The sequence below is a fragment of the Anopheles coluzzii genome, chromosome 2 (assembly GCF_943734685.1).
Source record: "Anopheles coluzzii chromosome 2, AcolN3, whole genome shotgun sequence".
In the NCBI taxonomy this organism is placed as follows: Eukaryota; Metazoa; Arthropoda; class Insecta; order Diptera; family Culicidae; genus Anopheles; species Anopheles coluzzii.
Genome location: NC_064670.1, coordinates 95165205 through 95177339, shown reverse-complemented (window position 1 = coordinate 95177339; position 12135 = coordinate 95165205). Strand labels below are relative to the sequence as shown.

The following is a 12135-nucleotide window of genomic DNA, read 5'->3' as shown; positions in this document are numbered from 1 at the left end:
GAAGCTTCTAGCGCAAAGACTGCTTTACACCAACTGGTACGCCACAACGAACGGTCATGCAAGCGAATATTTACTTGGACGGTGAGTTGGTCGCTGCTCCAAGCTCATAGAAAACGTTATGATGGTGATAGTTCTGCAACAGGCCGCCGGTCGTGATGACCGGATTGGGCACCTCGCCGTCGCCCCCACCAGCCACCAGTGTCCGATGGGATGGCGCCGATTGATGCAGCTGCTGCTGCTGTTGGCCGCCACCGGAAGATGCACAGGTAACCGCCACACCGAGCTCGGTCAGCTGGTGCGGTTTCAGCTCATCCAGTGCCAGAAACTCGCGCTCCTCGTCCGGCACCTGCAGCACACGGTTGTACGGTAGATCCTGCAGGGAGAAGTTGCGCGCCACCATGATCGCAGTTTGGCGTGGCACACACGGACACACACATACGGACACCAAGACACCGTTTCACATTGGACAGTGGCGTCGGATGCTCATATTACTTCACTCAGGGGATCACTGCACACACTTAACGATAGAGCAAGCACTATAAAAAAGGACTCAAAGGAACTACCAAACACACACCAAAAGAAACATTGATTAATAATGTTTCATTACATTCACGTCACATAATCCTCACAAAATTGCACGAACAATCGTCGCTTAGAAGCTGATTAAAGGTATCCATGTAAGCTGCTTAACGGTTCCGTAATGCGATATATGCCGGCGCATTCAGCAATTGGTTGCACTATCTCTCACGCATCAATGATATTGCGTGATATCCACACCCAACACCATCTCGTGATGATGATGATGATTAGCTCTTAGTAGGTCAGTACAAATGACACATCCGTTTTTATTTTTAGAACATATGTGTGTACATTTGCACTATTTGCAACAAGCAACGGCGTAGAATGAATCAATCAAACAAACAACACAATTGCATAACGACCGATAAGGAACACAGAGGGAGCCATTTGGAACCATTTGTGTCTTCCGTTGTTCCTTCTCTAGCTTTGTTCTCTCTTTATCCCTCTATCTCTCTCTCTATCTCTCGTTCGTCCTTAGGAGGGCGCCGTCATGTCGTAATCACCCAGCGGTCACCGCTCGGCTAAAACCCGTATATGGCCACCGGCACAGCACGGCACACTCTAATAGTATTATTCCGGGAATGATCTGCCCCGTGAAGCCGTCGGAGGCCGTCGGGTTCTAATTAGATTATGCAACGCGGATGACACGCGGCCACCGGGAGAGTGAGTGTGGGAGCTTTCTTTCCAACTTCTTCCAAACACACACACACACAGTCACAGTGAGAAGAGGCAAGATTTGCTTTGGCATCAATCCAACACCCAATCCAAGCAAGCACACACTAAATTCCAAACACTCACTCCCACTTTTTAATCCACGACAGCAATCCTTAAAGGCGGCAGACAGACAGCGGTTTGTCGTACCCTTAGTGAACGCGCTGCAACTTCGGTGACTTCAACTGTGTGCCGGCAACGAACCCGCGCGGTTGGGCTTGCTTCAACTGTGTGACACTGTGGCAGCAAAACAACAGCACTCCTTGCAGCACGGCCACTGTCTGCGAACGGTTTGGGGCGGACCGTAGCTGACAGGGCGCCATTTATAAGCTCGCTCGAACGCTCGGGAATCGGGACAAGAGAGAGAGTCAGAGCGAGAGAGAGAGTGTGTACGTTCGCGTTCGGTTCGGGTGTGTCCGGATGCTGTCTCGCTTATTCCTGAAAGTGGTATCCTTCCGTCCGTTTCCGTTGGAATGTGACTGGGTCAGAGGGGCGGCTAATCTTCAATTCGGTATACTAAGCGTATGTAGATGACGTGGATATAGAAATGGTTCATCACTTCGAACGTGTTGTTCGAAGGCGGGAAGTTACACAAGAAGAGGTCATTTTAAAACATTCGGTTGATAGAAAGTTAGAGACCATTTTGGATAACATTCTAGTTTGATTTTCATTGTTTTAATCTTGAAGTTTTCAATCGTATTCCTTTAAGCCATAATAATGTACCTAATAAATCCCACAAAACAATGCCACCTACTCGTAAAATCCCACATTAAACGCTTCGTTGAAACCGAACGCCAGCTTCGTGCCCGTTTCCCGTGGGGCGCGCATGGTCAAAGCGAACAGAACCGGCTCCCAAATAAGCATTGAACGGGCATTTCCCTTGCTTGGTTTTTGCCCTCTCTTCTGTAGCACCGTTTTCCGGTAGGTCTAGCAGCAGCTCCCCTGGTGAACAGTGTGCGGCAGATCAACAGGTGTCTGTGGCAAAATTCCGATCCTACTCACTGTAGTATTAGTAGCCGGAGAGAGAGAACAAAAAAAGGTTTGAAAAATAATCCAAACAGTTTCAACGGTTGTGCCCGAACAAAGGCAACACCAGTGCTCGTTTACGCAATACTGGGGTTCGTCTTACCACCGCCTTACTCCACTGTCATCCCGATACCCAGGGCAATGATGTAATAATTTCTGTGTCTTATTATTATTATTATTATTTTATTTTATTAATTGCTCGGCCACGTTGGGTTACAGCAATATTGCTTACTGACTATAGTATACAATTATTCACGAAGGAGTTGGAAGGAGTTTATGGTACGGAAAAGGAGCGAAGACGGGATCGGTAGACAGGATAGGATATATTAGCTATGACGGGGGAGCAGCACTCCAAGAAGGCAGCATTGGCAAATAGAAGATCTAATTGTCTTCCGCGTATATTTTTTATGCCGGATAATTGCAGCAAACCGTTTACCGACATTCCATCAAGCAGAGAAACATTTTCACGAGATACACCAGTAGGAATGAACTGATTAACGCACGATGCCGACGGTTGCCAGGAGAGTGATGGTGAATTAAAATCACCAAGTAACACCATAAGATCATTTGGTTTAAGTTTGCCAGCAACGAAACTAACACTCTCATGTAAATCGTCAAGGACTACTTCGGAAGAACGCAAATCGGGTGGGATGTAAACGGCGCCGATATAGATTGCAAGGTTTTGAAGCTTAATAATTGTCCAAACCGACTCCAGCGAGTCGAATGGCAGTGATAAAGTTGACGTGTTCAGCACGGAAGAGCAGGCAATGAGTACACCACCACCACGGCAACGGTTACTGTTGAGAGAATTGCGGTCGAAGCGATAGATGACATACGCATCCTCCGAGATAAGAGAGGACGGAATTGAGGCATCGAGCCATGTTTCAGTTAACACCAACACATCCATATCAAGCTCAGATAGAGAGAGGCGTAACTCGTCTAGTTTTGTGCGCAATCCTCTTACGTTTTGATAGTAGATGTTTAGTCGATCGATCGAAGGAATGAGAGAGCGAGATGCGCCGGGAGTGCTCTCGCTGCAAGTTATTAACGGCGGAAGAGAGTCGGACGGATTGTGTGTATTAGATGCAGGGTTAGCTTCCATCAATTCGGGTAAAGTCGGTAGTTCATGAAAATCTCGGTTTACGCTTGCTGAAAGTACTGCGTATAAGGCAAGCTCATAGGACCATGATCGGGTGAAATAGTGAAATCAGCGTTTCGCAGTTGTGTCGTGTGGTTGATAGAAGGTGGCGATGAATGATGATCCGATTCACGGGTAACAGGCGCAGAAGGTGCATGGGATGCTGCAGTAGTGGGTCGCCAAACATTGACGGAGCGGGGATTAAGGTCGATGAACTCCTTAAAAGAGATCCCGCGAGGCCAGGTTGAAGCAGCCAAAGCAATAGCCCGGTGCGAATCCGGTACACCAATTTTAAAAGATACGTAGGAGAGCGTAGAAAGATCCCGGTCGCGTCGTACAAGGCTGTATACCAAGATGTCGTCTGTCCCTATGTTGGAGCAGGCCATTTCACGGATCGCTTCAATCGGAGTATCAGGAGCAATACGGGAGATAAAGACCCAAGTACGGCGTGGGCGTACAGGAACGGTCGTAATATTGTTGCAGGACAACCCTGTACCCGATGACAGCATAGCGCGTGTAACGGTATTGGTAGGTGACGAGTCGGGAGAGCGATCCATCAATCGACGTTTGGAAGGATTCTCACCAACAGCTTGATGGGTGAGCTTAGAGGCCGCAACTGGATTCGTGGTCGTTGAGTGCGTAGCAGGAATCGCGGAATGGTGAGCACTCGATGTAGTAGTATGCGTGGCAAGATGAGAGTTGAGCTTGTTCATTAGTGAGTTGAACGAAGTGAGAAACTCACGGTGCATGAGATCAAGCCCCTTGATGCCATGCTTAACTTCATCAAGCGTTGTGAGTAGTGGAGCCTGTGAGTAGTTGCGTTCCATTGAGTGAGAAGCATTAAGTGAGTCGATGAAATCTTTCACGGAGCGAATTGATGATGCTGATTCCTGTTTCATCAAAGCTATCTCGTTTCTAAAACAATCCAGTGAAGAGGAAAGTTCAAGTCGCAAGCCAGCTGATGTCGCCTGCACAGAACGTGAGGTATCGCGGAAATCGGACTGCAACGATTCCAACAGGTAGGCAGCATCACGAGAAAGGCCGTGCGAGAAGCGTAAAGTGTCAACGGCCCGCAAACGCTGAGCACAATCCGCGCAAGCCCAGAATAAATTTTGAGACTTCTTAAAATCACGCAGGAGCTGGGTTGAAAGTCCAATACACTTATCGTGGTAATAGTGTTCACACAGACCGAAGCACGGAATTGGATCGTTGCTAATAGCACCTTCACATTTCTTACAGATCACGGACGCCATCGCAAAATAGCGCAAAGTTCAACTGCACAGTGAGTGGTCACAACAACCGCAGGCGGATCGCAATGTTTATTTGTTGAACCGTACAATTCACAGGTGCCGCACAAATTTGTGATACGTGAACGCGCGAGTGCAAATTAACCGAACTAAAACAGTTCAAGCACTTAAACACCAAGAAAATCGCGGTAAAAAAAAAACAACTTGGAAATAGCAGAGTGAGAAAGCACAACCAGCCGCTATGAGTGACAAGTGACAAGACAAGACAAGTCTTCTTCCGTTCTCCGAAAAGGGAGAGACAGAGAGAAGGTTTTGCATGAAGCTTGGTACCACTGCACATGACAGTCGCATGTCCGCTGCATGAGATATGTTCGAGCTCTCGTTCGAAGGGCTTTTATTTTTAATCGTTATCGGAAAATCGTTCACCCACCACCCGCTAAGGGTGACCGAACCGATACCCACTGAACTGGTTGGGAGCATTAATTGATGGAATTGTATTCTGGTACAACAGGGTCGTAGGTAGTGTATGCAATCCGCATACACTTCCGCTGCTGTTAAATCGAATTTGTGTTGGACGTTGCCTAGCTTTAGGCGTAAATTAAAGCGACAATACTGTAATTTCCTCAGAACGATGAGGTAATCATTAAAAATAATCACAAAACTGCAACGTTTGCTTCTTCCCAAAACCAAACACACACACACACAAACACTCCGTTTAATCTGTTGTTTGATCATCCGTAGCCGATTGGCCGGTTGTTGTGCTGATACGATTACGACCGCCCCGACACCGACTCGTCAACAGCGCGCGTCCGTCCAAAGGGCGCATTATTATTTTGGAATTAAAATCAACCATCCTCCAACCAACCACGGGGGGGGGGGGGGGGGGGGTTCGATTGCGACTGTCCGATTTCACAAGAACCGCGAATCGCGCCCCTAGACAAGCCCCTCGCTTCCCGATGCAAACATTTCCCGTCTTCCCGGCCAATGTTTAATGGATGAACTGGTTGAAAACTGGCGACAGCAGCAGCACATGCTAATCCCCGCGTCCGATGTAAATCGTCCGCGCGCTGTCCGGTCGTTCACTTTGTTCCCCTTTTTTTTACGCCACAAGCAGGCTCTTTGTAACGCAACTGTTTTGGCTGCGGGGCCGACCGTTTTGGCTGTGGTTTTCGATTAATGCTTGTCTGGGTGTATCGTAACCGGCCCCATCTTGGACATGTAAATGTTCTCGCAGGCGCGTCAAACAAACATCCCTTGGACTGAATAATCTGCCACGGAGAAGCTTGCTGAAGCAGCATACGAATTCGGTAGAGCTCTGGCACAATCGGATTGAGCAATCCACGCCCTCCTTCCGGTGTACAAAGGTGTACGAAGGCCCCCCAACAAGCGCGCACATCCGATAGCGATCGTTTGGTTTCAGGTTACGCACGGCTCCCTGCCAGAGTGTTACGCATTTACACGGCGCTCTGCTATTGCCGCTGCTGTCCGCTTGAATGGTGGGCCCACTTTCTTGTGGTCGGTAGGCCTGTGGTGTATTCCCAAGTGGCAGGGTGTTAATTAGGTGCGGAATCCTGGCAGGGATCGATTTTCAATTCAATTATCTCGCCCTAAGAATGAGTATATCTCTTCGAACGGAAAGGAAATCAACTTTGCTCTTTAATCCAGTGTTTTCTTATAAATGAATAACAATTCCTGGTAAATCTATTGCATCCTTAGATGATTCAGTGGATAAAATAAATTAAGGTGCAAATAATTGGATTAATTTTATTAATTAATATATAAATTTTAACTGTAGTTTATCGCTCTTTTAATTCTCTAGCGTCCATTTACGGATAAAATGTTCTGTTTGATACTGAAATTTAGAGAAAAATCTTCAAGCAAATCAAATAACGTTCCCTTTTTCTTTCATCCCCGGGATGGCAAATCATCCCACACTAGCGTCCCCCAAAAAACCCCTTTTTTATTGCGCTTCACGTGCACTCATCATCGTCAAAAGACTCGTCAAATATCTGCCAAATCCAGCACCGCGGAGTGCCTCTTCCAAGCAGCTGTTTCTTGCCATATTCCGTCCATGTTACAACGATTACCCAACGATTTCCCCTCAGCAAAAATGGCTTTAATCGCACCACCAGCAGCAGCAACAGTGTTTTGTGATGGTGAAGAAAAGCTGGAGGACCGCCGATTCATGCCAATCGCCGAACCGAAAGCAAAACGGTAGCTACACCAACAGGTAGCTGCTATATGAGGATTCGATTGCTGGACCTTTCAGAAGCAGAGCGGGCGAATGAAGAGACAAAATCAAACAAAAAAGACAAACATTACATAATGACGCCCTAGCGAGAGAAAGGGGCTGTGAGGTTGAGACATTCAGGTCGTCTTGTTTTTCATTTCATCAGTTCCTTCAACAGACTTTTCCTCTCAAAAATAATACTAACTGGGACGAGCCTTTTATTGGAGTCAAGTTAGCAGTGCCGTCCCGTTAAATCCAGATCGATTTTTAACGATGAATACACCGAGCGAGTGGCGACATACCTTTTTCAGATTTTTCTTCCTATCCCTGCACAAATAATTGGCTCGCAGGATAAAGGGATCGAATTATTAGCTGCGCTTGTTTGATGTCTCGCTGTCGAAGGTGACGCTCCTTGTGCTGTGGATGTGGATCAGGTGGCATAACTGCAAGTGCTTTCATTGCAGTATTTTGCACCTTTTGATACACCGCGTTGCATTTACATCATTATATTTTCGCCTTTCCGGTGTACACTGTTCCGGTTGGGTAGGTTGCTGATGCTTTCTTTGTATATTCTGTCGCAATGCTGGTGCGTTTTTGTCGGGGCAAAATGGAAATATTCCTTCTATTATAAGAGCATTGTGATACGATTTGGGTTGAAATCTATTTGCATTTCTTACTATTGTGCTGTGTAGATTTTTAGTTTTTCTATGTTATTTTGTGATACAATTCTTCATCACATGCCAGATGATGTCTCACTCCTAAATCCAGAATCCATTCTGATTGCGATAACTTCATCGAGTCAAACATTCCGATGACATACAGGGTTTTACAGTCCAATAAACAATTGTCCACATGCTTAAAACATTGCCTGATTAAAAAAAACCATGAATTTCTATCACTTGTAAATACGTCAACCCACATTTTGTACACTGTTCACATGATTTAAATAGTTGTTAACTTCGAATAGGTATACATTATACGCAGCAAGGTTTGTCTTAAGCATGTGCACAATTGTTTATTGAACTGTCAACCCCTGGAAGCAAAGATATTGTTCTATGAATGACCAATAAACACTTTTCCTAGAAATAGATTTTTTGTTTGTCTTTCACTTACTTTACTACATACGCTGATGTTTATAGTACAACATACTCCGTTGCATGATACAGGGTTTCCCACGATTTATTGGTTGGTTCCCATCATTTTCCCATTTTTTTTTTTTTGGTGCGTTCCTACGATTTTTTGGTCGTTTTCCAGAATTTTTTGGTCCAATTGTATTTATATCCAATCGGAAAATACCAATAAGTTATAGGAACGAACCAAAAATCTATGAGATACGACCAAAACATCATGGGAACTGACCAATAAATCGTGGAATACCCTGTAAGCACCTAATAAGAGAGATAGAGTAATTAATATATCTTCTCACAGTAGTAAGAGCGAGACAATAGGATAAACGGGATCAATTAGAAGGATCGATAGAGCTTCCTCTTGATTTGGATGATCTCCTGGTACGATTCTTTGAATTTTGGTCCGCGCTAGTAGCGTTTTGATTGGTCGCAGCATCCCTATAGGTGGCGGAAGGAGAGAGAGAAAGGATACACTCTCCGCTCGTCATCTTTCCTCTCGTATGATAAGCGCATGTGATAAGCGCCTAATGAGAGAGAGAGGAGCGTTAGATCTTCTCACAGTAGTGAGAGCGAGACAAATGGATCAATTAGAAGGATCTCTCCTCTCGTCATCTTTCCTCTCGTATGATAAGCGCATGTGATAAGCGCCTAATGAGAGAGAGGAGCTTTAGATCTTCTCGCAGTAGTGAGAGCGAGACAAATGGATCGATTAGAAGGATCGATAGAGCTTCCTCCTGATTTGGATGATCTCCTGGTACGATTCTTTGAATTTTGGTCCGCGCTAGTAGCGTTTTGATTGGTCGCAGCATCCCTCAAAGGTGGCGGAAGAAGAGAGAGAAAGGATACACTCTCCGCTCGTCATCTTTCCTCTCGTATGATAAGCGTATGTGATAAGCGCCTAATGAGAGAGAGGAGCTTTAGATCTTCTCTCAGTAGTGAGAGCGAGACAAATGGATCGATTAGAAGGATCGATAGAGCTTCCTCCTGATTTGGATGATCTCCTGGTACGATTCTTTGAATTTTGGTCCGCGCTAGTAGCGTTTTGATTGGTCGCAGCATCCCTATAGGTGGCGGAAGGAGAGAGAGAAAGGATACACTCTCCGCTCGTCATCTTTCCTCTCGTATGATAAGCGCATGTGATAAGCGCCTAATGAGAGAGAGAGGAGCGTTAGATCTTCTCACAGTAGTGAGAGCGAGACAAATGGATCAATTAGAAGGATCTCTCCTCTAGTATGATAAGCGCATGTGATAAGCGCCTAATGAGAGAGAGGAGCTTTAGATCTTCTCACAGTAGGGAGAGCGAGACAAATGGATCGATTAGAAGGATCGATAGAGCTTCCTCCTGATTTGGATGATCTCCTGGTACGATACTTTGAATTTTGGTCCGCGCTAGTAGCGTTTTGATTGGTCGCAGCATCCCTCAAAGGTGGCGGAAGGAGAGAGAGAAAGGATACACTCTCCGCTCGTCATCTTTCCTCTCGTATGATAAGCGCATGTGATAAGCGCCTAATGAGAGAGAGAGGAGCGTTAGATCTTCTCACAGTAGTGAGAGCGAGACAAATGGATCAATTAGAAGGATCTCTCCTCTCGTATGATAAGCGCATGTGATAAGCGCCTAATGAGAGAGAGGAGCTTTAGATCTTCTCACAGTAGGGAGAGCGAGACAAATGGATCGATTAGAAGGATCGATAGAGCTTCCTCCTGATTTGGATGATCTCCTGGTACGATTCTTTGAATTTTGGTCCGCGCTAGTAGCGTTTTGATTGGTCGCAGCATCCCTCAAAGGTGGCGGAAGGAGAGAGAGAAAGGATACACTCTCCGCTCGTCATCTTTCCTCTCGTATGATAAGCGCATGTGATAAGCGCCTAATGAGAGAGAGGAGCTTTAGATCTTCTCACAGTAGGGAGAGCGAGACAAATGGATCAATTAGAAGGATCTCTCCTCTCGTCATCTTTCCTCTCGTATGATAAGCGCATGTGATAAGCGCCTAATGAGAGAGAGGAGCTTTAGATCTTCTCTCAGTAGTGAGAGCGAGACAAATGGATCGATTAGAAGGATCGATAGAGCTTCCTCCTGATTTGGATGATCTCCTGGTACGATTCTTTGAATTTTGGTCCGCGCTAGTAGCGTTTTGATTGGTCGCAGCATCCCTCAAAGGTGGCGGAAGGAGAGAGAGAAAGGATACACTCTCCGCTCGTCATCTTTCCTCTCGTATGATAAGCGCATGTGATAAGCGCCTAATGAGAGAAAGAGGAGCGTTAGATCTTCTCACAGTAGTGAGAGCGAGACAAATGGATCAATTAGAAGGATCTCTCCTCTCGTCATCTTTCCTCTCGTATGATAAGCGCATGTGATAAGCGCCTAATGAGAGAGAGGAGCTTTAGATCTTCTCTCAGTAGTGAGAGCGAGACAAATGGATCGATTAGAAGGATCGATAGAGCTTCCTCCTGATTTGGATGATCTCCTGGTACGATTCTTTGAATTTTGGTCCGCGCTAGTAGCGTTTTGATTGGTCGCAGCATCCCTCAAAGGTGGCGGAAGGAGAGAGAGAAAGGATACACTCTCCGCTCGTCATCTTTCCTCTCGTATGATAAGCGCATGTGATAAGCGCCTAATGAGAGAGAGAGGAGCGTTAGATCTTCTCACAGTAGTGAGAGCGAGACAAATGGATCAATTAGAAGGATCTCTCCTCTCGTCATCTTTCCTCTCGTATGATAAGCGTATGTGATAAGCGCCTAATGAGAGAGAGGAGCTTTAGATCTTCTCACAGTAGGGAGAGCGAGACAAATGGATCGATTAGAAGGATCGATAGAGCTTCCTCCTGATTTGGATGATCTCCTAGTACGATACTTTGAATTTTGGTCCGCGCTAGTAGCGTTTTGATTGGTCGCAGCATCCCTATAGGTGGCGGAAGGAGAGAGAGAAAGGATACACTCTCCGCTCGTCATCTTTCCTCTCGTATGATAAGCGCATGTGATAAGCGCCTAATGAGAGAGAGAGGAGCGTTAGATCTTCTCACAGTAGTGAGAGCGAGACAAATGGATCAATTAGAAGGATCTCTCCTCTCGTCATCTTTCCTCTCGTATGATAAGCGCATGTGATAAGCGCCTAATGAGAGAGAGGAGCTTTAGATCTTCTCTCAGTAGTGAGAGCGAGACAAATGGATCGATTAGAAGGATCGATAGAGCTTCCTCCTGATTTGGATGATCTCCTGGTACGATTCTTTGAATTTTGGTCCGCGCTAGTAGCGTTTTGATTGGTCGCAGCATCCCTCAAAGGTGGCGGAAGGAGAGAGAGAAAGGATACACTCTCCGCTCGTCATCTTTCCTCTCGTATGATAAGCGCATGTGATAAGCGCCTAATGAGAGAGAGAGGAGCGTTAGATCTTCTCACAGTAGTGAGAGCGAGACAAATGGATCAATTAGAAGGATCTCTCCTCTCGTCATCTTTCCTCTCGTATGATAAGCGCATGTGATAAGCGCCTAATGAGAGAGAGGAGCTTTAGATCTTCTCTCAGTAGTGAGAGCGAGACAAATGGATCGATTAGAAGGATCGATAGAGCTTCCTCCTGATTTGGATGATCTCCTGGTACGATTCTTTGAATTTTGGTCCGCGCTAGTAGCGTTTTGATTGGTCGCAGCATCCCTCAAAGGTGGCGGAAGGAGAGAGAGAAAGGATACACTCTCCGCTCGTCATCTTTCCTCTCGTATGATAAGCGCATGTGATAAGCGCCTAATGAGAGAGAGGAGCTTTAGATCTTCTCACAGTAGTGAGAGCGAGACAAATGGATCAATTAGAAGGATCTCTCCTCTCGTCATCTTTCCTCTCGTATGATAAGCGCATGTGATAAGCGCCTAATGAGAGAGAGGAGCTTTAGATCTTCTCACAGTAGGGAGAGCGAGACAAATGGATCGATTAGAAGGATCGATAGAGCTTCCTCCTGATTTGGATGATCTCCTAGTACGATACTTTGAATTTTGGTCCGCGCTAGTAGCGTTTTGATTGGTCGCAGCATCCCTATAGGTGGCGGAAGGAGAGAGAGAAAGGATACACTCTCCGCTCGTCATCTTTCCTCTC

The 12135-nt window shown here is 46.0% G+C and overlaps 1 protein-coding gene across 7 annotated transcripts in view; it reads right to left on the bottom strand.

Annotated features, from left to right (window-relative positions):
• The window catches only part of LOC120948843 (protein cycle), a 31371-nt gene that overhangs the window by 8342 nt on the left and 10894 nt on the right, over positions 1–12135 (bottom strand). The window contains exons 1-2 of one of the 7 annotated variants that reach the window (XM_040365607.2): positions 1441–1601; positions 75–559 (exon numbers count right to left, since the gene is read on the bottom strand). The exons of 5 other annotated variants lie outside the window; for them this stretch is intronic. In XM_040365607.2, coding sequence (XP_040221541.2) covers positions 75–400 — 326 coding nt within the window. In that variant the 5' untranslated portion in view covers positions 401–559; positions 1441–1601. Of the gene's footprint in view, positions 1–74; positions 560–1440; positions 1602–12135 lie in introns of those variants that run through there. One more of the 7 variants, XM_040365613.2, reaches the window with a different exon arrangement.